This window comes from Ovis aries, chromosome 2 (assembly GCF_016772045.2).
Source record: "Ovis aries strain OAR_USU_Benz2616 breed Rambouillet chromosome 2, ARS-UI_Ramb_v3.0, whole genome shotgun sequence".
NCBI lineage: Eukaryota > Metazoa > Chordata > Mammalia > Artiodactyla > Bovidae > Ovis > Ovis aries.
In genome coordinates, this window is record NC_056055.1 from 33,717,246 (window position 1) to 33,739,403 (window position 22,158).

The window sequence follows — 22,158 nt, forward strand, 5'->3', positions numbered from 1 at the left end:
AAAGGCCTCTCAAGATGTTCACGTCTTAATCCCTGAAACCTGTAAATGTTACCTTAAATGGCAGAAGAGAATTTGCAGATGTGATTAAATTAAGAGTCTGAGCCACAGACATTATCTTGGATTATTTGGGTGGGACCCATGCAATCACAAGCGTTCTTAGAAGCAAAGAAAGCTTCCCAGCTGGATCTGAGAGATGTGCTATGGAAGCAGGATTAGAAAGATGTTACCGATTTTGAAGATTGCTTGCTTGTAAAATGAAAGAAGGGGTTTACGTACTGGGAATGCAAGCAATCTCTAAAAGCCGGAAAAAGCAATGCAGTTGATTTTCCTAAAAGTCTCTAGAAAGGAACACAGCCCCTCCAACATCTTGGTTTTAGCTCAGTGAGATTTTTAACCAACAGAACTTTGTCATCTTAACTCTATTGTTGTTGTTAACAACTTAGTTGTTCCGGAAATAGTGTCTAACTCTTTTCAACCCCATGGACTGTAGCCTGTCAGCCTCCTTTGTCCCAGGGATTTCCCAGACAAGAATACTGGAGTGGGTTGTCATTTCCTTTTCCAGGAGATCTTCCTGACCCAGGTGTCAAACTTGCATCTCCTGCATTAGCAGGCAGATTCTTTACCTCTGAGCCACCAGGGAAGCCCTCTAGGTTTGTGATAATTTGCTAGGGTAGCAAATAGAAAACTGATACAATGGTCTATTCCTTGAGCTAGAGAGGACATCACTTTGACAGTCCAACTAAGGCTGTATCCCTTGGAGAGTAGGAGGTAGGTTCCTGTATGAACATAGCGTGCTGTTAGCTAGCGGAAAGAAAACTAAACAGACAACACACAGGTGCACTACAACCAACCACAACAGCCCCTTGCACATTATTTAATCATTGAAAGTGAAAGTGTTAGTTGCTTACTTGTGTCTGACTCTTGGTGACCTCAAGGTCTGTCCATGGGATTCTACAGGCAAGAATACTGGAGTGGGTTGCCATTCCCTTCTCCAGGGGATCTTCCTGACTTGGAGATCAAACCCCGGTCTCCTGTATTGCAGGCAGATTCTTTACCATCTGAGCTACCAGGGAAGCCCTTATTTAATCAAATCAATCTATCCACTTGAATTTTTAGGGCGAGCAACTGATTAGGTTAAACATTCTGGATGAGAAGCCTTGAGGAAATAGAGCACTTTATAAGCAATGTAAATCCAAATTCACATATACAACACTGCATATATAAATACTGCATTTTAAAAGAACTTTAAGAACTACTCTAATTCCAAATTTTGCCATAAAGATCCCCATGAAACTTGGAAAGGATGATTCCCTCTCAGTAAAGATGTAGTTAATTTAGCCAGCTTCCCTAGTACCTAGACATATGGACCTCTTCTATAAAGTGTTTAAGAATCACTGGCTTAGTCACTGACTAATTAGCCATTGATAAATCACAGACACTAATGGGAACATACTTAGAGGCAAATGAGATGGAAGTTATGGTTCACAGTCTAAGAAGGCAAAGTGTTACTAGGAGAGCCAAAATGAGTAACAAGGGAAGACACTGCGCCTGTTCTAAAACCCTGACTATGGTCACTGAAGGTTGGTAGGGGATCAGAGGCAGGAGTTGCAAGTCAAGACCAAGGACAAGCCAGAGCTGATGGTCAACACATACACACAGGTTTTGAACACTTAGTTTGACCAGGTGGCAGTCTAACAACGGGCAATGGAAACATCATTTTGGAATATACTAGAATATCACTCTAAAGGGGCTATTATTGTCAGCTCACGACTCAGGCTTTGACTCATAAAACCTCTCCTAACTGCCCTTAAGGAGATTCACGCTCAGGTGGTAGTAGGAAACCTTAAATTTTTGAAGGCGTCTGTTCTGGTTGAAACCAGTTTTGACTGTGAGAGTTCCTTCAGGAGTTTGTGTGTGTCCCCATTTGTCTTCTGGAGTTGGGGTTTGGGAGGGATGAGCCAGGGGGTTCTTTTCTCAGATACTAGAGCTAGGTAGGTTCAAAAAGAGATGATTCTAGGAAAATTGTTCTCAATTCTGGCCACGTGTTCAATCTTTAAAACAAAAATACTAACGTTGAGACTCAGAACTCTAGAGGTGGGACCCTGGTATCTAAATACTTTAAAATCTCCCAGCTAATTTGAACGTCTGGCTCATGCTACCAGGGTTAAGAATCATTGCTTTATAATTTCCTAGTACAGGCCAACTTAAAATATATTCACAACCTAAAAGTTGAGAGTTATGTTTTATTTGGTGGGAATTCAGGGAGTTCAAGTCCGGGAGACAGTGACTCTGAGACAACTGCTGTGAGAAGGTGAGAGGAAGAGCCAGGTTCTATAGAAGTTCTGCAACAAAGGGCAGCTAGTTGGAACATCAGATTATTGTTAATTAAAGAAAGCAGATATCCCAAGTTAAGAAAGTTTGTGCTTTTCTGTGAATGAGACAATGCAAGAGTCTCAGCTCACTGAAATAATTTCTTCTATATACATCTCAGCTATGGGATCTGTGTTTTCACATCCCAAGTTCCCCTGGGCTCACTGTAGGGAGCAAGCGAAGTCTGCTGGTATTCTCCCTGTGTTCCCTTAGAATACAGGCTCACGTTGTCAGGCTGCAACCACTGATGGCGATGACAGTCTTATTTCCTGATATGGCAGGAAATATTCCATTTCTCATATGGTTATTCTACGCGTCACTAGTTTTTCGGCATCTTCTCAGGTAGGTGTGGCTCAACAGTGCTTCTCAAACTTCCGTGTGCCAGAAGGTCACCTGGGTGCTGTTTAAAATTCAGATTTCCAGGCTCCATACTGAGAAAGTCCTAGAGGATCTCGTTTGGGCAGCGCCCAAGAGCCTTCGGATTTTCTCTGCTGCCCACAGTTGGAGTGTCCCAAAAAATGAGCGCTGAGAGATAATAGCTGTAGGGAGATCAAGCCCACCTGGGAAGGGCTGGTGGAAGAAAAAGGACAAATTTGTGAGTAAATATTCCCTAAATACCTGTTTTTCCTTGGCCCCTCTATCCTGGGCAGTTTCGGCCGGGACTACGTGAGCAAGACTAGGAGTGTGACGATGGGTGTGGTCGGCTCTGGGTTCCGGAAAATTCCTCCGGGCCGGAGGTGGGGGACGTTGCGGGGGGTAGGGGGGCAGGGCGGTCTCCCGGGGCCCTTCTCTCCGCCGCCGCTTCTCACCTCCTTTAAAAGCATCGAGACCGCTCTGCGGGTCTGTCGGAGCCCAGTCCCGAAGGCGCGCCGGGAGCCGCCGGCGAGGAGCTGGGGAGGAGGTTGAGAGGGGGCGCGACCAGGCTTTTCCAGCTCCCGCCGCTCCGCGGCCGCGGGCCAGGGCGCGCGCACTGCGGGGCCGAGAGTCCGGGCGCGGTCCCGGCCTCGCCTCCTCGCGCTCCCGAGGCCGCCTCCTCCGCGCGCCGCGGGCGCTGGCCAGAGGCGGGGACTCGCCGCTGCGGAGGCCGCGAACGCGGCGGCGCTGGACGCTGCCCCGGGCGGACGGGAGCACGAGGCCGGCGGCGGCGGGAGAGCTGCCCGGGCGAGCGGGGAGCCGGGCCCCGGCAGCGCCGAGCGACCGCCGGAGCCGCGGCAGGAGGTGAGCAGGCGGCGCGCGTGCCTGGCGGCTCTCCCCCCGGTCGCCCCGGCCCCCTTCTCTCTCCTTGTCCCTCCACGGCCCCGGGCCCGCGCCCAAGGACCCCGCGCCGGGCCCCGGAAACACCCGCCCTCCCCCGGCTGGCGCCCGGCCCGCAGCCTTTTACCGGAGCGGGCACGAGGCCGGCCCCACACCTCCCCGCGCTGGAGCCTCCTTCCCGGGGCCGCCCCGACCCGCCGGGTTCCGCCTCCCAGGCTCCGCTCCGTTGCTGGGCTCCCCGGAGGAGGCCGGTCTGGGGCGATGCAGGGCCTTTCTTTTTGTTCTTAGCTGTGTCACGCGCGTCGGCACCCAGAGTCAAAAGCGAGCATCCCCGAAGTGGCGCTAGTGGCAGCGGTGCGGGCGTGATTGGCACGCGGGGAGGGCTGGCTGGCCGCGCCGCTCGTCTCTTTCCCCCTCCGCCCCGAGCCGCCGCCGCGGTGCCCACGTTGGCAGCAGTGTCGTCCTGGCAGGTGAGCTTGACACCGGGTCTTCGGTCCGCGAGCTGCCAGAGCTCTTCCTAATCCCGTCTCAGGGATGCTCCGGGTTCCTTCTGTACCTGTATTTCCCACCTTTGGCGGCGTGGAGGATCCACAAAACTTCTGTTCTCCTGTAAAAATATTCTCCTGGGTTTACATCCTCTTTATATGTCACATCTTACTTAATATTTTAATGACTGTCTTTCGGTAAAACAAAATAGGCAAAATACCTGTTTCGATGAGCGTTCGTTTTAGCGGAATTTTAGAATCATTGCATTCGGCAAGTCGTGGTGATGCTTGAGATATCCCATTCCCGAATCTGCAAAACCAAACTTGTGTGACTTTCACGGCTTTGAGTTTCCTGGTTTGTGGTCTCCAAGGTCCAATTGCCCTAAATAATGCAAATATTGAGGGGCATTCCTAGGGGCAGAGTAAAATAGTCCAGTAGCCTGATTACATATTTAACAGGTTTAGAGTGACTCTGTTTGGCTCCTGGCCCCGAGATTGACTCAAATTTGGGCAGTTTTAGTATTTCTGAATTTTTTTTGTAGCATGGGGCCTGAGAAGTTGAATCCCTTGTTGGTACTTGTGGGTCTCCTAGAGCATCCATCCATAGCTCCTCCTCCCTATGTTAGAGAAGATTAAGCTAAGGGCAGGCTACTGTGAAGAATAAGTTTATTTGTAACTAGAAACGAATAGCTTGCTAAGACTTGCGATTTTTAGGTCAGAACTCAATTTCTAAGGAGTCAGTGGTGAAAAGACATTGAATTCTTAGGATGTTTAAAGAAAACAACCCTTCAAGACATATTTTCTTCTCCTGTGAAGATGTCACCTTTTCTCCCCATTGGTTTTGCTCGAAAGTGAAAGACCAAGAATGAGAGGCAGGAATGCTGGGGGTGAGGAGTGGAGGTCAGCATTTGGGAATATTGCTGTTAGAAGATAAGGGTGCCATTTGTTTTCTAATTGCTGGTCCAGTTATTGATGGGGGAATGAAAAGATTTTGCATGTATATTGTTTTTTTCAGGGGTGGGGCTGAAACAGCAATGAGAATGGTTGACCCAGGGCCAGCTTCAGTCCATTTATGTGGCTACCTTCCTCCAGCCAGGAGGGAACTGCTGATCCTGTGAACGTTGCAGGCCAGCTTTCTGCATCCGAAGCACAAAGGATAGCCAGGCAGAGCCTGGGGAAACTGCATGTGTGGGAAGAGTTGGAAGGTGGGGTGTCTCTTTCAACTCACCATTCTGGGCAGCGAGTAGGATCCCATCACTGGCAGTGTAGTGGAAGGGAACATGAGGTGGTGGGGCCCTGCTTTTAAACAGTCCCGGAGGGGCTGTGAGGGGAGGCGGGGACTGGAGAAGAGGCCCTGTGCCTGAGGCTTTGAAAGTGAAAGTGAAGTCGCTCTGTCTTGTCCAACTCTTTGTGACTCCATGGACTGTAGCCCACCAGGCTCCTCCGTCCATGGGATTTTCCAGGCAAGAGTGCTGGAGTGGATTGCCATTTCCTTCTCCAGGGGATCTTCCCGACCCAGGAATCGAACCCGGGTCTCCTGCATTGCAGGCAGATTCTTTACCATCTGAGCCACAGGGAAAAAAATAAGTTGTCTTAGAAAAGATTGATTTCTTTTTTAGTGACTTGAAATGGGAAATTGGGATAAGAAAAAAATCATTTTTCTTTTTGTTTAAAAGAAAAACTTGGTTAGCATTATTTTCTAAAACTTCACAAAAGTAGAAGGAATAGTCTTGATATGCCCTTGTGCTTAGTCGCTCGGTCTGACTCTTTGTAGCCCACCAGGCTCCTCTGTCCACTCCAAGAATACTGCAGAGGGTTGTTGTGTTCTCCTCCAGGGGATCTCCTGACGGGTAGATTCTTTGCCTGCTGCACCATGGGGGCTTTCACCTTAACAAACTGTGAGTGGCATTCCACTTGCTCCCCTAGGATGGTCTTAGAGTGTGGCTGCTTTCTAGACTTTTTCAAGTTACTGATGAAATTACATTGAAAGAGAGTCTTGGCTTGAAGTTTAAGGATTATTTCCAAAATTCCCAGAGAGCTTTTCTTTGCTTCACAAAGAAATTGTCCCCCACTTTCAGGAAAGAAAATGCACGCCCTCTCAGATTTTTACATTGTAATCTTATTCTCTTTCAAGACTGCATTAATAAAACTTCCTCTCACTAAGATTTTGATGATGAACTAGTGCCTGACAGGAAGAACACATATGTAAAAATACTGTATAATGAGATAGTTTGCTGTGGTTTCCAAGCTTTTTTGCTCATTCTTGTTAGTAAAAAAAGAAATAAAATAAAATAAACATCTAAAACCAGTACAGCATAATGTCAGTTGTATCTCAGTTAAGACCAGTTTTTAGTACTCCTCTGTATGTGTGTTTGTTACTTAATTATAAATTAATTAATAATTATAAATTATATAATTATATTATAAATTAATAAATGAGCTGATGTTGTAGCTCAAGATCCAGTATACACTTAGGGCTGGATTCATTGTGGAGGTAAAACCCTCTTTCAAATACTCCTTTAATTTTGAGGGTGTTTTTTGGTTTGGATCTTGTTAGATCTGAGTATATCATCGTTGTTGTGATGTCGCTCAGATGAAGCTGACTCAGGGTGGGAAGTGCATTCTTAACCCCCTGCGCTTGCATTTATTACTATCTGTGCTTTTTATGGGGACCTTAAAGCTTCATATCCTCTGTGAGGGTTAGTTTCATTTTAATTTGTGCATCTATCTCATTGTGTGCTTGCCCAGTCAAAGGATACCTCAGAGGGCTGGTGACAGGTGACCCTTGACAAAGGGACTTTGTGAGGGTGCAGTCAGTTCCTGCTTTTATTAGCACTGTTAGTATTTCATGGTAATATAATTAGTATAGTGTAACACAGTGTAAAGTAATTAGTGTACACATAATATATTTAACTTGTTGGTATAATATTTACATTACTAAACATAGTTGCTATTCTACTTTTTGGACAAAAATAAATGTAACTTCTAGGATTTTTCCCCCAGCCCAGGTGGAGCGTCTTTTATACCTTCTGGGCTGCATAAGCCCTGCTGGTAGACAGCTGTTTCTCTCACTTTAGTCTCAGGTAATTCTTTCATCTGATTCTCAGAAGAACCCTGTGAATGCAGGTATAATGGATCACACTCCCCATTTTTTTTTTTTTTTTTTTAATGAGTAAACTGAGACTTTAAAGGGTTAATACCACAGTAGTTCTTTTCAGTTAGTATTTGCTTGGTGACAAGTAAGTGCTCTCATTTAATTTCCACACTGGCTTTGGAAGACAGGGATAAGCCTTTACAGGGGAGCCCAGGAGGCTGGGAGGAGATGAGGAACCACCGCGTCGCCAGCTCAGAAATGGGCTGCCGTGTGTTTCCTCTCAGTTTTCTGCCCAGGCTCAAGACAGGAACCTGGGTTTTCTTAGTGCCCCCAGTGGTGGGGGCCAGCACAGAAGAGAGCTGGGAATGTATTTGAATGAGTTCAGTTTGTTTTTCTGCTTCAGAATGCATACATATGGTATCATTGTTTTGTTTTAGAGGAAGCTGTAAAATACTGTGATTTCATCTGGGAATGCTAGAAATATAACTTCAAAACTTGCTAATGTTACCATTGTATATCTTCCTAGCATCTTAATTTTTTATTGTTACTGTTTGGCTTTTGCATTAAAGATAGGCTCCTTGAGGGAAAAAAAGATGATATAAAGCAAAAAATGAAGTCTTTCTGTTCCTCTCTACCTCCTCCTCTCTTGCTCCAACTTGTAAATATCTTTCCTTATAAGCACTTGCTGTACATTTTCTATTATAGAGAAATGTAAAATGGCAACCCACTCCGGTACTCTTACCTAGAAAATTCCATGGATGGAGGAGCCTGGTGGGCTACAGTCCATGGGGTCACAAAGAGTCAGACACGACTGAGCAACTTCATGACGATTGATTTATTGAGTATATTTTTAAAAATTTTCAACAAAAATGGGATATGAACATTACTATTTTACAACTTTTTTCATGTAACAGTTTATGTTTTGATCATCTGTTGCTCCATAACAGATCAGTTGCAAGCTTAAAACCATTGTTTAGTTATTGCTTCTGGTTCTGTGAGTTGACTGGACTGCAGTCTTCTGAGGCTCAGCTGGGCTGGAATTTCAAGATGGCTCATTTGCTATTACTAGTTTTTAAAAGAATTGCCTTGGTGAATTCTTGGACAAAATTTTAATATACTAATGATTTTAGAAAAAAATTTTTTTCTAAGCTATTTCTCTGATTCCAGTGCTGCCAGAACTGGAGGGTCTACCCCATCAAAATGCTCTCCATCATTTATATCTATGCAGCAGGTAGATGATACCTTATCTTTCCTCTCTGTTTTCTATATCAGTGAGGGAGGGTCCTGTAGAAGCCATGTTGCTCTGGAAATAGTGATCACTTCATTCTGACTGGGGCTTCCTTGGTGGCTCAGACAGTAAAAAATCTGCCTGCAATGTAGGAGATCCAAGTTCTATTCCTGGGTTGGGAAGATCTCCCCTGGAGGAGGAAATGGCAACCCACTCCAGTATTCTTGCCTGGAGAATCCTGTGGACAGAAGGGCCTGGTGGACTGTAGCCAAAAGCCAAGGAAGTTTGGGGAATCCAAACTCAACCTTTAAACAGTACGGAAATGTTTAAACAGTATAGAAATGTTTCCCCAAAGATAAATAACGCACCCTCTCCAACATGCCTTTCTGCTTCTTAAAAATAATTGAGTGTGACCAGATCAAGAGGCACTTGTGAGACCTGTCCAGTGAGCTCTGGAGAGCACAGTTCTCAATCTTGACCTGTATCAGCATCACCTGGAGAACTTGATAATCACGTGATGCTGATGCTGCTGGTCCAGGGACCATACTTTAAGAACTGTTGAACTACAGCAAGTGTTGGCAAATGTTTTCTGTGAAGAGTCAGGTGGTATTTTAGGTTCTGCAAGCCCAGTGGGTTGTGTCACAGCTACACAATTCTCATAGCCTGACAGTCATGACAATATGTAAATGAATGGTCATGGCTGTGTCCCAACAGACCTTTATTTATGTCAGTGAAATTTTAATTCCATGTACTTCTAGTGTCATGAAATTTTATTCTTTTTTTTTTTTTTCAATTAAAAAGCTTGAAACCTGAGCTTTTAGACAGTGTACAAAGACAGGTGGCTGGCAGGATTCTGCCCTGAAGCTGCAGCTTGCTGACTCCCAAACAAGAGGAGGAATTTGGGAACACTTGCTATCGTGTAGCTGTGGCGTCCACAGGGGAGTTGGCCCTTCTGCAGAAAGTCAAGTGCTGGAAGAAACACAATGGAATTGTTTCTCATTCATTTCCACTCATCCGTCTCACTCTTTGGTATTTTTACTCCATAGCACTAAATATACACATGAATTTTGACATTTTTTCTTTTTAAAACATTTTATTGAGCATAATTGACATCACATATTAGTTTCAGGTATACAGCGTAAAGATCATTATTTGTATACTTTGCAAAATGCTCGCCACAATAAATCTATTATAAATCTAATAATTTGCACATAGTTACAATTTTTTTTTCTTGTGATGAATTTTTAAGATCTGCTCTCTTACAACTTTATGATATGTGATATGGTATTATTGTAGTTACCATGCTGTTAAAGGTTTTTCTTTCTAAACTGTTAGGTTCTAGAATTGGGGGAAAATTGAGGGTTGGGAAAGTGGGAGTAGGAGAATTGTATACTTCCTAGTAAGTTTTTAAAAGAATTTAAGAATTTAAAAGGAGAATTCAGTGGACTTGTCATTTAACCCTAATAGTTTAAACAGGAGTTTACAGACTTCCCCAGAGGGGCCAGATAATAATACATCTAACTGCTTCAGTCTTCATTCTAACCCTTTGAGTAAATCCTCGTGTTGATTGTTCAACTCTGCCTGGTAGGCAGAAAGCAGCTGTGGGCAGTACTTCAAGGGCTGGGCGTGGCTGTGTTCACCAAAACCTTATTTACACAATGGGCTGCTAATGGCTCTAGGCCTCAGTATGCTCACTCCTGCCTTGGAGACATTCTTGGGGTGGGGTGGAGTATCTTTGAACCCTCCAAAAAAATGTTGGTGACCAATTCCTGAGACCTCAGCGCTAAGTGGGACATCCTGCGATCTGTTTGCTCACTGAGGTGGCTTCCGAACTCCATTCAGGTCACTTCCGGCTCCGTTGAGGGCACTTCCGGCTCAGGCCCTCCGCCCACCTGGTAAGGCCATTTCTTCTGAGAAGGAATAAAGGTACAGCTCCCATATTGTTTGGAGAAGCTGAGTTGTTCCTGCAGTGATGACATTGGTTAAACAAGTCAATCTGATTTGATTGCTTGTGTATTTGCTTATTGATTAAAAACCTCTATGTGAAAATGAGGAAATGGAAAGATTATTTAACTAGGAAGTTCAAAGGGCTCATGTATTTAACCAGTTGCCCATTTTCTTATGCTTTTTCTTAAAACAAAAAAAGTCTCTGTTCTCTTGTAAAAATTTTTGCTTAAAAGGCAACAATAATTTTAACCAGTAGATTGAATTGCCTAAATTAACTAAGCCAGTCATTTTTTAAAAAATGACTCTTCCAACTTGCCAAGAAACATTTAATGCAGATACACCTGGAATTTCACAGCGTTTAGTTGATTTTAGTTCAGTTCAGTTCAGTCGCTCAGTCGTGTCCTATTTAGGTTAATCTTTTTCAGCATGTCAAGTAACTATAATCAAATATAAGACAAAACACATTGTGAAGCCAAAATTATGACTGTTAATCTGTCTGACATAGACTGTCTCTGACCCACTTCCATCACCGCCAGTCTGTGTAATTTCCAAAGTGGAGGAGAGTAGAGTGTTTGAAACATTTGACAACCCTGCCTTTGAGTGCCTGCCCTTAGTCTTCATCAGGCTTTGGCATTTTCCCGGCCATGACTCCCTTCATCTTGGGCAGCAGTGTTTCTGCAATCCTGGAAGTCCTGGGTGAGGCACGTTACAGGACGAAGGGTCACTGTTGGCCCTTTCTCCATCATGGTCATCTGCTTACCTGGGCAGCCCCTCTGTCCATTGGGAGCCCAGGGCTCTCCTTATTGCGCCCTCTGCGCGGCTGCACACCGACTGACCTGCCAAGTGCTGGGTCAGGTGAGGGGCCTCTGAGACTGTACTCAGCTTCCTGGAACCTCTCTCTTGCATACTAGGGTCCTAGTCTAGGATGTCTGCTGCTGCAGCAGCATCTGTGAGTCAGCCCAGTGATGGCAGTGACTGCTGCTTCAGTGGACAGCAGAGTTGACGGAGGAGCTGGTTCCTATAAAGTAGAACAACTGAGGAGAGAAGATGTTCATCACCTTTTTCTTATAAACTGCAGAAAAGGCCAGATCTGGAAATGATTTGTTATTCATCTTTCCATCTCTATTAATGATTAGTGTTAGTTGCTCAGTCATGTCCGACTCTTTGCAACCGCATGGATGGTAGCCCCCCAGGCTCTTCTGTCCATGAGATTCTCCAGGCAAGAATACTGGAGTGGGGGTGCCATTCCCTTCTCCAGAGGATCTTCCTGACTCAGGGATCAAACCCAGGTCTCCCGCATTATAGGCAGATTCTTTACTGTCTGTGTCACCAGGGAAGCCTCTAATATGAGAGTCAGCATTCCCTGAGCCATTGAAACTATGTGTCAGTTGTGGTTCCAGGCACTTCTCTTATCTTTTCTGGTCTATATTCCTCATTTAAGCCCTCTGAGGAAGACAGTCCAGGGTTCTGTGGTGCTTAAGAGGTGGAGCCAAGTCTGCCTCTGGCCACTGGGTTCTGAGTTCTCTTAATGCTGCCCTGGCTTCCTGTTGCTAGCACGGCAACCTGTTCTGTCGCAGCTGTTGACTAAACTTTTTGACTGGCTAAAGGAAGCAGAATGTTAAATGATCATCTGTAACTTCCTTGAAGTGAGAATTGAGTTACAGTGTTTTCAAACTTACAGTACACCATCCTGACTCACATCTGCAGGTATAACAAAAGATGAAATGAGGATCCCATCTAAAAGTGTATTGTTAAGGGTTTAAGCATTTGACAAAGACGGCCTTTCAGAGAACTGAGTTATAGATTATTGCATAAGAGAGTGCTAGAGAACTGGCTGGCCATTCCAAAAAAAAGAAAGTTTTCTTTGTATTTCCTTACTTCTTAGGTCAAAAAAATTCCAAATGGATGAAATATTTAAATATAAATATGAAACCCATAGGTATGTTGAGAGGAGATATGGGTAAATGTATATCTAAACTTAGAGTAGGAAATGTCTTTCAAAATACAAGCAAAATCTAGAAACAATGAAAGAGTGATGAGATTAGATTATTTTGAAAACACCAACAGTAGCCAAAAATTACAGGCAAAAGATTTCATAGAGAAAGGAGGAGTTGGCCTACTTGTTGGTAGTTTAAGAAATGTCCCAGGTTATTTTGATGCCTTTTGAGAGTTAAGAGCAGCTGGAATAGAAGAAACAGCCAGTGGAGTAGGAAGAGGAAGACTTTTAATTTTGTACTTCACTGTGTGTGATTTTTCTCCCCAATTGTATTAGTAATCTCATATATTTTTAAAGAAAGACTGTGTCATGAACAAAACATGATAAAGCAGTGGAGACACATTTTCAGCAGATCCATAGAATTTTACGGAACTTTAGTGTTTCTGAGCATCACTCTCTGTTAGTACTTACAGTACTAGCTGATAGCAACTGACAGTTAAATTTAAAACTTTTTTTCCTCTTTTGTCCCAAGAGACCAGAAGCTGGTGAAGAAGGCACCAGTCAGTGGAGGCTGGACTCAGCCCTCAGTTCTATGCTTGGGAATTCTGGGGGTGCTTTGTTTTAGGTGATTTCCACTAGATTGCTGTTACATCCCCTTCTCAGCTCCCACACCAGTACCTACCGAGAGAGGATGTCTTCCAGGGACACAACTCAGCTACAGGTACCACTGGGGGAGAGCTGGCTCTCAACTCTCCTGTGTCCTCACCTGCAGGAACTTCACCTCAAAGCTGAGTCCCTGGTGGTGTCTCTTCCCCTCCTCCCCCGTTTCCTTCTCCCCTTCCGCCCTCACCTCCTCCTCCCTGTCCTCCATTGCTGGCCTTACCTGGCATAAAAGCATATCTGTTGTGAGGGGGACCGTTTATTACATGTACTGTGTGCATTGCCTTCCTTCTGATAAGGTCCTGTTGATCGGGCTCAGCGAGAGCCATTTGGAACAGTTCACTAACCTTACCCTTGCTGGAGCAAGGCTGGGATCCAGCCAGACTGGGCTTGGGATTGAAGCCCAGGAACAAAAACATGGCTCCTTCCTGTCAGCTGTATTTCTGCTTCTTTCAAGAAGTTTGATGCTCCCTGCAGCCCTTGAAGTCCCCTGACTTGAGTGTGCTGCACAGATACAGGCTCAGAAGGGAGAGAACAGTGTTCAAAGGAAGCTGGGCCAGTGCCTCTTTCTGAGGCAGTTGGGGGCACTTCTGGTCCTGGCTTCACATGCTTCCAGGAGGCTTTCCTCCTTGGCTCAGGGAATATCGTAATTGGGTGTCACTGACGATTTTATCAAAGGATAGAAAACCCTCCCCTTGTTAGGAATCAGATCAAAAAGACTTCTTTGGGGAATAATGAGAAATGGAGTCTTGCTTTCATTTTTAAAAGATTTTTTGATGTGGACTATTTTCAAAGTCTTTTGCTTCTCTTCCATGTCTTGGTTTTTTTGGTGGTCAGGCATGTGAGATCCTAGCTCCCTGACCAGGGATTGAACCTTCACCCTTTGCATTGGAAGGTGAAGTCCTACCCATTGGACAACCAGGCAAGTCCTGGAGTCATTCTAGTTATTCTAATGTGATGTAGAAGCACTAATAATTGCTATTACTGCTTACAGAGATGGTGATTTCTCAGATTGTATTGGGAAGTAGAAACTATAGTTATCCCCATTTTTTCAGATGGGAAAACTGAGGCATAAGAGAAATTATTACCTGCCCGCGGTGTTGAGCTGGTGTGTGATGGGTTTCTATGACAGTGCCCACTCCCACAGGCCTGTCCCAGGGGTCTAGCCACACTACCCAGGGCACACATCACCTGCTCCGGGTGTGCTTTGTACAGCCCTCTCTGCCAACAGCTCCGTGTTTCAAGGAGAAAACACCAGCCTGTGCTTCAGAGCAGGCCGCCTTCCTGTTGCTTGTGATGATGGATGTGGCATGTCTAAGGCATGGCAGTCCTGGTACTGAGGCCTGTGTGTCTGTTCTTATTCGGCAGGTTCTCAACCCGGCCCTTGAGATGATGGGACTGGGAAACGGACGTCGGAGCATGAAGTCACCACCGCTCGTGCTGGCTGCCCTGGTGGCCTGTATCATTGTCCTGGGCTTCAACTACTGGATCGCCAGCTCCCGGAGCGTGGATCTCCAGGTGTTCTCTTGGTCCTGTTTGTGTGGATGTCACAGAGTATTTAGAGCTGCTGGGTGCTGGATTCTGAGGAGTTCGTGGTTTTTCAGCACCTAAGGCTTTGTGCACAGTAATGCATGTTCTGCAGGGCCCAACACCCAGCCTCAGGCCTTGGCTCCACACCAGCCCTGCTCTTGGGTGGGAGAGGACCCCCTTGTGACTTCTTAGGCTTGCTGCCAGGACATGCCTGTCTGCCCTTCCTGTAAGTGAACAATTTTTAGTCAGGCCTTGGGGGCTGGTTCTGGGAAAACAGCTTAAGTACCCTGCCCATAGCCCATTCTGGTCCTCCAGTCCACATCCAGTACCTGAGTGATGTGGGCATTGTATTTGGAGAGTGGGTGTGAGAAATGTGTTTAGAGGTACCAGTCTTTACCAGCATCATTTACTGATAGTAATAACTTTATCTTTCCTATTCATTGCCACCTGTCATGGGCCAGCAGTACTGAGTGACGGCCAGGACTCTCCTTGACCACAGTTTAGTCAGGCTTTGAGGAGCCCCCTTCTTGACAAGGCCTCAGTCCGGGCCCCCATCCTGTTTTTGGCCTACCCAGCCCAGGCTCAGCAGAGAATCCTGCTAACTCATTCCCCCACCCCTGATGCCCAAGCAAGCTCCTCATGCATTATCTTTGATGGGCTTGCCTTTAAGCAAGACTTCCCCTACCCTCTTAATACTTTACCAGCCCCTTCTCTCTGCTCTTTGGCTATAAATCCTCAGCTGTCTCTGCAGTACTCAGAATTGAGAACAGTTTCTCTCTCAACTGCAATAGTCATGACCCCTGTTGCAGCAGCCTTGAATCAAGTTTTCCGTATTATTTTAACAGGTATCAGAATAATGTTTCTTTAAGGGTACATTGCATACATTACCTTCTTTTGTACTCTGGCAGTTTAGGATCTTGTTCCCCACCCCATTTCACAGAGAAAGGATGAGGGGAACTGGGACTCCAGCCCAGTCTTTCTGGTGGCAGGGCTTGAGTCCTCAGGAAACCCATCCCTTAGGAGTGTTTCTGAACTCCTCTTGGTGCTTGCCCCACACAGTTGTAGTGCTTTTGTCTGAGTTTCCCCTGGACCCCTGTTTTCTGGGCAGATGGGGTTTTGTTGTCCACAGAACTCAATCTGTTTCAGAAATTGTGTCTTATAAAGAGCATTTAAGTGCTGTGTTAGTGAGGAAAAGGAACTAAATATTTGAGCGCCAGGTCACACCAGGTAAAGCATAAAGCATTTTATGTATAGGCAGACCTTGGCCATATCACAGATTCAGTTCCAGACTGCTACAATAAAGCAAGTAGTGCAATAAACAAGTCATTTGAGTTTTTGTTTTATCAGTGCATAAAAGGTTATATTTATGCTATACTGTACTCTATTAAGTGTTCAGTAGTGTTATATCTAAAAAAAAAGGTACGTACCTTAACTTAAAAATACTGCTAAAAAATGCTGATCATCTAAGCATTCAGGGAACCTTAGTAACTTCAAAGATCATGATCTCAGGTCATCACAACAAATATACTAATAATGAAAATTTGAAATATTATGAGAATTACCAAAATGTGATACAGAGATATGGAGTGAGCAAATGCTGTTGGAAAAAATGGTGCTGACGCACTTGCTCCTTGCAGGATTGCCACATACCTTCAATTTTTAAAAAATACGATACCTGTGAAGCTCAATAAAGTGAGGTGTGCCTATACCTGCCTCAGTCAAGCCTGGCAAAGTCCCTGTGAGGGGTGTGATGGTGTTTCCATGGAGACGCACAGTAGACACACAGATGCTCAGAGAAGTGAATAGCCTCTAGAATAGCCTGTGGGAGCATCTGCACCACTCACCTAGAAGATCAAGCCCTGGGGACACACCATGTGTGAATGGACAGTGTGAACACACTTGACCCCGGCTGGAGGCTGTGGTGTGGTCTTGCTGAGGGAACGTGGTGGTCTGGTTTGAGGATAGCTTCACATGGTCCTTATGCTGCGGTATCCTTGCAGACACGGATTGTGGAGCTGGAAGGCAGGGTCCGCAGGGCGGCTGCGGAACGAGGGGCCGTGGAGATGAAGAAGAATGAGTTCCAGGGGGAGCTGGAAAAGCAGCGGGAGCAGCTGGACAAAATCCAGTCCAGCCACAACTTTCAGATGGAGAGCGTCAACAAGTTGTACCAGGACGAAAAGGCAAGACCCGCTTGACTTTCCTCTTAATTCTGTTCTAAATGCCATTTATACCCTGTTGAACTCTCCTGAATGGGAGGATAAGCAGCTGTGTGTTTATGTGGGTTGTTGTTTAGTCACTTAGTCACGTCTGACTCTTGGTGACCCCATGGACTGTAGCCTGCCAGGCTCCTCTGTCCATGAGATTTACCAGGCAAGAATACTGGTGTGAGTTGCCAATTCCTTCTCCAGGGGATCTTCCTGACCCAGGGATGGAACCCAGGTCTCCTGCATTGGCAGGCGGGTTCTTTACCACTGAGTCACCAGGGAAGCCCTCGGAAGGAGTGAATTCTATTGACTGGGGTGGAGAGGGGTCACCAATGAGAAGTGAAATTAAGTAGAGTGTTCAAGGATGAGCTGGAATTGGAAACACGGAACAGACGGGAAGGGCAAAAAAACTGCATGTGAAAGAAGATGGCTGTTCAGATGCGGAATGAGCCTCTTGCTCAAGCTTTGGGCGTTTCCCCATCTTGCCAGGAGTCCCTGGGTGAGCTTGTTGGAAAACCTTTTGAAGTGGTGATAAAAGGGAGAAATGCCAAAGAACTGTCTAAGCATCAGGTTCATCCTCCTGTTAACCTTGTTTTCTTACTTTCTACAAATTTGCATTGGGTGCCTCCTCTGTGCCAGGTGTGAGCTGGATGCTTGTATCTCACAAAGGGGTAGCATTGTGACCGTGAGGATCCCACATGGAGAGGAGAGGCAGACCTCCTACTAAATACGCACAGAGAAAGCAGGGGACCCGAAAGTGCTGGGTTTTATGCTTAAAAAATACTAGATCCTGCACAGATTTTAGAAGGGACTTCTGCTAATGAGAGCAGCTTTGTGTGTCTTGCTTTTTCTGGCTTGCTAGGGACTGTGTGACTCCACTTTCCTGTTTATTAAACTGTGTAATGGTATGAGTTACTAATATCTTCTTTTCTAAAGTGCATCAGACTCATGACCATTTATCTCCTTGAAGACTTGGCTACTAGTTTCTACTAAAATCAAGTCCGCTTTCAAGATAATGCATCTCAAAATATGACTGCCTTCCAGTAAATCAAGCATTTCACAGAGAGAGGCACATGGATTAGCATGAGCCAAATCTATATAAAGTCCTGCTAGTTACCAGATAATGAATCATTTCTAGACAGGGCCTCAGACTTTTCCTATGTGACTGGTTTGAAGGGTGAGAAATACTTTTTTAAAAAAAATCTGAAGAGTACGTTCTCATAGTCAGAAATGTCTGTTTCTTTGACTTGTTCCAGTTTTTGTGCTGTTGGAGGAAGGTTCTGCCTCATTTTTCTCATATGTGGGTGACATTGTGTGTGCTCCCGAAATCCTCTTCAGCTGCGTAGAATAGGACCTTGCTATTTCTCACATGCTTAACCTCTTGAAGTACATTTTGGGAGGAAATAGGGTTTATTCTTAAGGGATGAAGTTGGCAGAAGCTCCACATGGGATTTTTCAGGGTGTGTGGAGTGGTCTCTGATAGCCAGGCCTCTGCTGGGGTAGGAAGGAGACGTGTTGATGGGCCCTGGCGAGTGTTGTACTGGGAAAGGGGACCCGGCAGAGACCAACATTTTGCCCCATCAGGTCTGGACTGCACCAGGTGAGGTGGGAAGGACCGTGCTGCTTTAGTGGTTTGTCAGTTCTGACCAAACCAGCCAGAGCAAGGTTTCCCTTCTACAGGGAGGGAGGAAAAAGAATGTTTTGTGTGTCTCTCTGCCTGCCTCTCCACCCCTGTGTGTATCTGTTACTACCTGAAAATCTGACTTTTTTTTCCTTAGGAAGAATTACCTTTTACTCTGAGCCTCTGGCCTTTCTATATATATATATATATATATTTTTTTTTTTTTTTTCTTTTTGAACATTCTTTGGCATTGCCCTTCTTTGGGATTGGAACGAAAACTGACCTTTTCCAGTCCTGTGGCCACTGCTGAGTCTTCCAAATTTGCTGGCATATTGAGTGCAGCACTTTCATACAGTGGCATCTTTTAGGATTTTAAAAACTCAGTTGGAATTCTGTGACCTCTACTAGCTTTATTGATAGCAATGCTTCCTAAGGTCCACACTCTAGTATGTCTAGCTGTAGGTGAGTGACCTCACCATTGTGGTTATCTGGGTCCTTAAGACTTTTTTTTGTATAGTTCTTCTGTGTATTCTTGCCACTTCTTACTCTCTTCTGCTTTTGTTAGATCCTTACTGTTTCTGCCTTTTATTGTGCACATCCTTCTATGACATGTTTCCTTGATATCGCTGTGTTTTTTTTTTTTAAGAAATCTCTGGTCTTTCCATTCTGTTGATTTCCTCTATTCATTGTTCATTTAAGAAGGCCTTCTTATCTCTCCTTGCTGTTCTCTGGAACTCTGTATTCAGTTGGGTATATCTTTGCCTTTCTCCCTTGCTTCTCACTTGTCTTCTTTCCTCAGCTATTTGTAAAGCCTCCTTAGACAACCACTTTGCCTTCTTGCTTTTCTTTTCCTTTGGGATGGTTTTGGTCACGACCTCCTGTACAGTGTTAACAAACTTCCATCCATAGTTCCTCAAGCACTCTGTCTACCAGATCTAATACCTTGGATCAATTTGTCATTTACATTGTATAATTATAAAGAATTTGCTTTAGGTCATACCTGAAAGGTCTAGTGGCTTTCCCTTCTTTGTTCAATTTAAGTCTGAACTTTGCAATAAGGAGCTCATGATATGAGCCACAGTTAGCTCCAGGTCTTGTTTTTGCTTACTTTATAGAGCTTCTCCATCTTTGGCTGCAAAGAATATAATCAATCTGATTTTGGTGATATCCACGTGTAGTGTCATCTCTTTTGTTGTTGAAAGAGCATGTTTGCTGTGACCAGTATGTTCTCTTGGCAAAGCTCTGTTAGTCTTTGCCCTGCTTCATTTTGTATTCCATGCCAAACTTGCTTGTTATTCCAGGTATCTCTTCTATTTTTGCATTCCAATCTCCTGTGATGAAAGGGACATGTTTTGTGTGTGTGTGTGTGTTAGTTCCAAGAGGTCTTGTAGGTCTTCATGGAAGCAGTCAGCTTCAGCTTCTTTTGCATTAATGGTTGGGGCATAGATTTGGATTACTGTGATGTTGAATGGTTTGCTTTGGAAATGAACTGAGATCATTCTGTCATTTTTGAGATTGTACTCAAGTACTGCATTTCAGACTCTTTTATTGATTATGAGGGCTACTCCATTTCTTCTAAGGGATTCTTACCCGCACTCATAGATAATAATGGTCAATTGAATTACATTCGCCTGTTTCTATCCATTTTAGTTCACTGATCCGTAAGATGTCAATGTTCACTCTTGCTGTCTCTTGCTTGACCATGTCCAATTTACCTTGTTTCATGGACCTAACATTCCAGGTTCCTATGCAGTGTTGTTCTTTACAGCTTCAGTCTTGACTTTCACCCCCAGACACATCCACAACTGAATATCATTTCCGCTTTGGCCTAGCCACTTCATTCTTTCTGGAGCTATCAGCAGTTGCTCTCCACTCTGCCCCAGTAGCATACTGGATACCTTCTGACCTGGGGGGCTCATCTTCCGGTATCATATCTTTTTGCCTTCTCATACTATTCATGGAGTTCTTGAAGCAGGAACGCTGGAGTGGTTTGCCATTCCCTCCTCCAGTGGACCACGTTTTGTCAGAACTCTCCACTGTAGCCTGTCCATCTTGGTGGCCCTGCATGGCGTGGTTCATGGCTTCATTGAGTTATGCAAGTGCCTTCAGTGTGACATGGCTGTGATCCATGAAGGGGCTACTGGTATATAGATCTAGTTCATCCATTATCACCACTGTGCCCTATTTCTTTGTATAAATGTACCACAGCTTACCTACCCTCTGCACTGGGTCCATTGGTTGTTTCTAGTGTTGGCTGTTGCAGAGAACTAGTTGCTTCTGCAGGGCTCCCTTGACACGTGTGAGTTTCTCTAAGCTTGCAGTACGTTTCTGACTACAGTTTGGGGCCCCATAAATGAGCTGGGAGTAATAATTTGCTGGTTATGACCCACATAAAAATTTTTAAAATATTAGAGTATTATTATATTGTTTTATATTCTTTGGTGAAACCATTGTGTCAGTGTATATATTAAAGATAATACATATGTGAATGTTTGCACTGTATCAAATTTGTCAATGTGAGTCAAAAGAGTTTTAGAGGTAAACTTAAAAGCTGAATTGCTGGATGGTGTTATTACATTTTTATTATGTTTCCACCTTGCTCACCGGTGTGGTCCTGTTACTTTTTCCTTCTGCGCTTTCCTGGCTTGTTCCATTTTCATGAGCCATAGGCTATTGGAAGCAGGGAGAAGCCTGGGTCAGTGAAGTGTGCCCATTCCCAGGGCTGCGGCTGGTCAGTCAGGTTCTCTGCCTTGATGATTTGAACCAAATCCCACAGACTCTGATTGGTTGATAGTAAATACTTCCAATGAGACTTCAGCTGATCCTTTGAGATTGGATTGTTGTTTTCATTTTCTTTCCGTTCTGCATTCCTGTTGCGTGAATAGGTGTGGTTAATTCAGTTTGATTGCACAAATGCAGTTACCCAAGTTCATGAGTATTTATATAACTGGGTAGAAGCTCATTTCCTGAGTTGTATATTATTAGTAGGAATATTCAGCTTTGTTTTAAAACAAGAAATGATTGTATATGTCAGCCTGCAGTAACTTTCAAAGAAGTTGTCTTTTTTTTATTATCAAAATATTTTTATTATAGACAATTAGGTTTCCCTGGTGGCTTAGCAGTGAAGAACCTGCCTGCAGTGCAGGAGACCAGGGTTCAATCCCTGGGTTGGGAATTATGAAAATATAAAAATTATGAAAATATAAAAAATATTTAAAAAGACAATTATGAAAATATAAAAATAAAAATCACCTGTAATTCCATCATTTGGCAATTAACCACTGAGAACCTTTAAAAAAATACTACACTTTCAGTTCAGTTCAGTTCAGTAGCTCAGTTGTGTCCGACTTTTTGCGACCCCATGGACTACAGCATGCCAAGCCTCCCTGTCCATCACCAACTCCTGGAGCCTACTCAGACTCATGTCCATTGAGTTGATGATGCCATCCAACTATCTCATCCTCTGTTATCCCTTCTCTTTCTGCCTTCATTCTTTATCAGCATAGGGTCTCTTCACATGAGTCAGTTCTTCACATCAGGTGGCCAAGTATTGGAGTTTCAGCTTCAACATCAGTCCTTCCAATGAATATTCAAAACTGATTTCCTTTAGGATGGACTGGTTGGATTTCCTTACAGTCCTAGGGGATCTCAAGAGTCTTCTCCAACATCACAGTTCAAAAGCATCGATTCTTTGGCACTCAGCCTTCTTTATAGTCCAGCTCTCACATCCATATATGACTACTGGAAAACCACAGCCTTGACTAGATGGACCTTTGTTGGCAAAATAATGTCTCTGCTTTTTAACATGCTGTCTAGGTTGGTCATAACT

At 44.5% G+C, this 22,158-nt stretch overlaps 1 protein-coding gene across 3 annotated transcripts in view; it reads left to right on the top strand.

Moving 5' to 3' along the window:
- The first annotated feature begins 2,803 nt into the window (after positions 1–2,803).
- Positions 2,804–22,158, top strand: part of GOLM1 (golgi membrane protein 1) — a 57,163-nt gene continuing 37,808 nt past the window's right edge. The window contains exons 1-4 of one of the 3 annotated variants that reach the window (XM_027964257.3): positions 3,428–3,588; positions 3,913–4,094; positions 14,343–14,492; positions 16,505–16,684. In XM_027964257.3, the coding sequence (XP_027820058.2) occupies positions 14,364–14,492; positions 16,505–16,684 (309 nt within the window). In that variant the 5' untranslated portion in view covers positions 3,428–3,588; positions 3,913–4,094; positions 14,343–14,363. Of the gene's footprint in view, positions 2,966–3,427; positions 3,589–3,912; positions 4,095–14,342; positions 14,493–16,504; positions 16,685–22,158 lie in introns of those variants that run through there. The other 2 variants (XM_004004099.6, XM_015093039.4) reach the window with 2 other exon arrangements.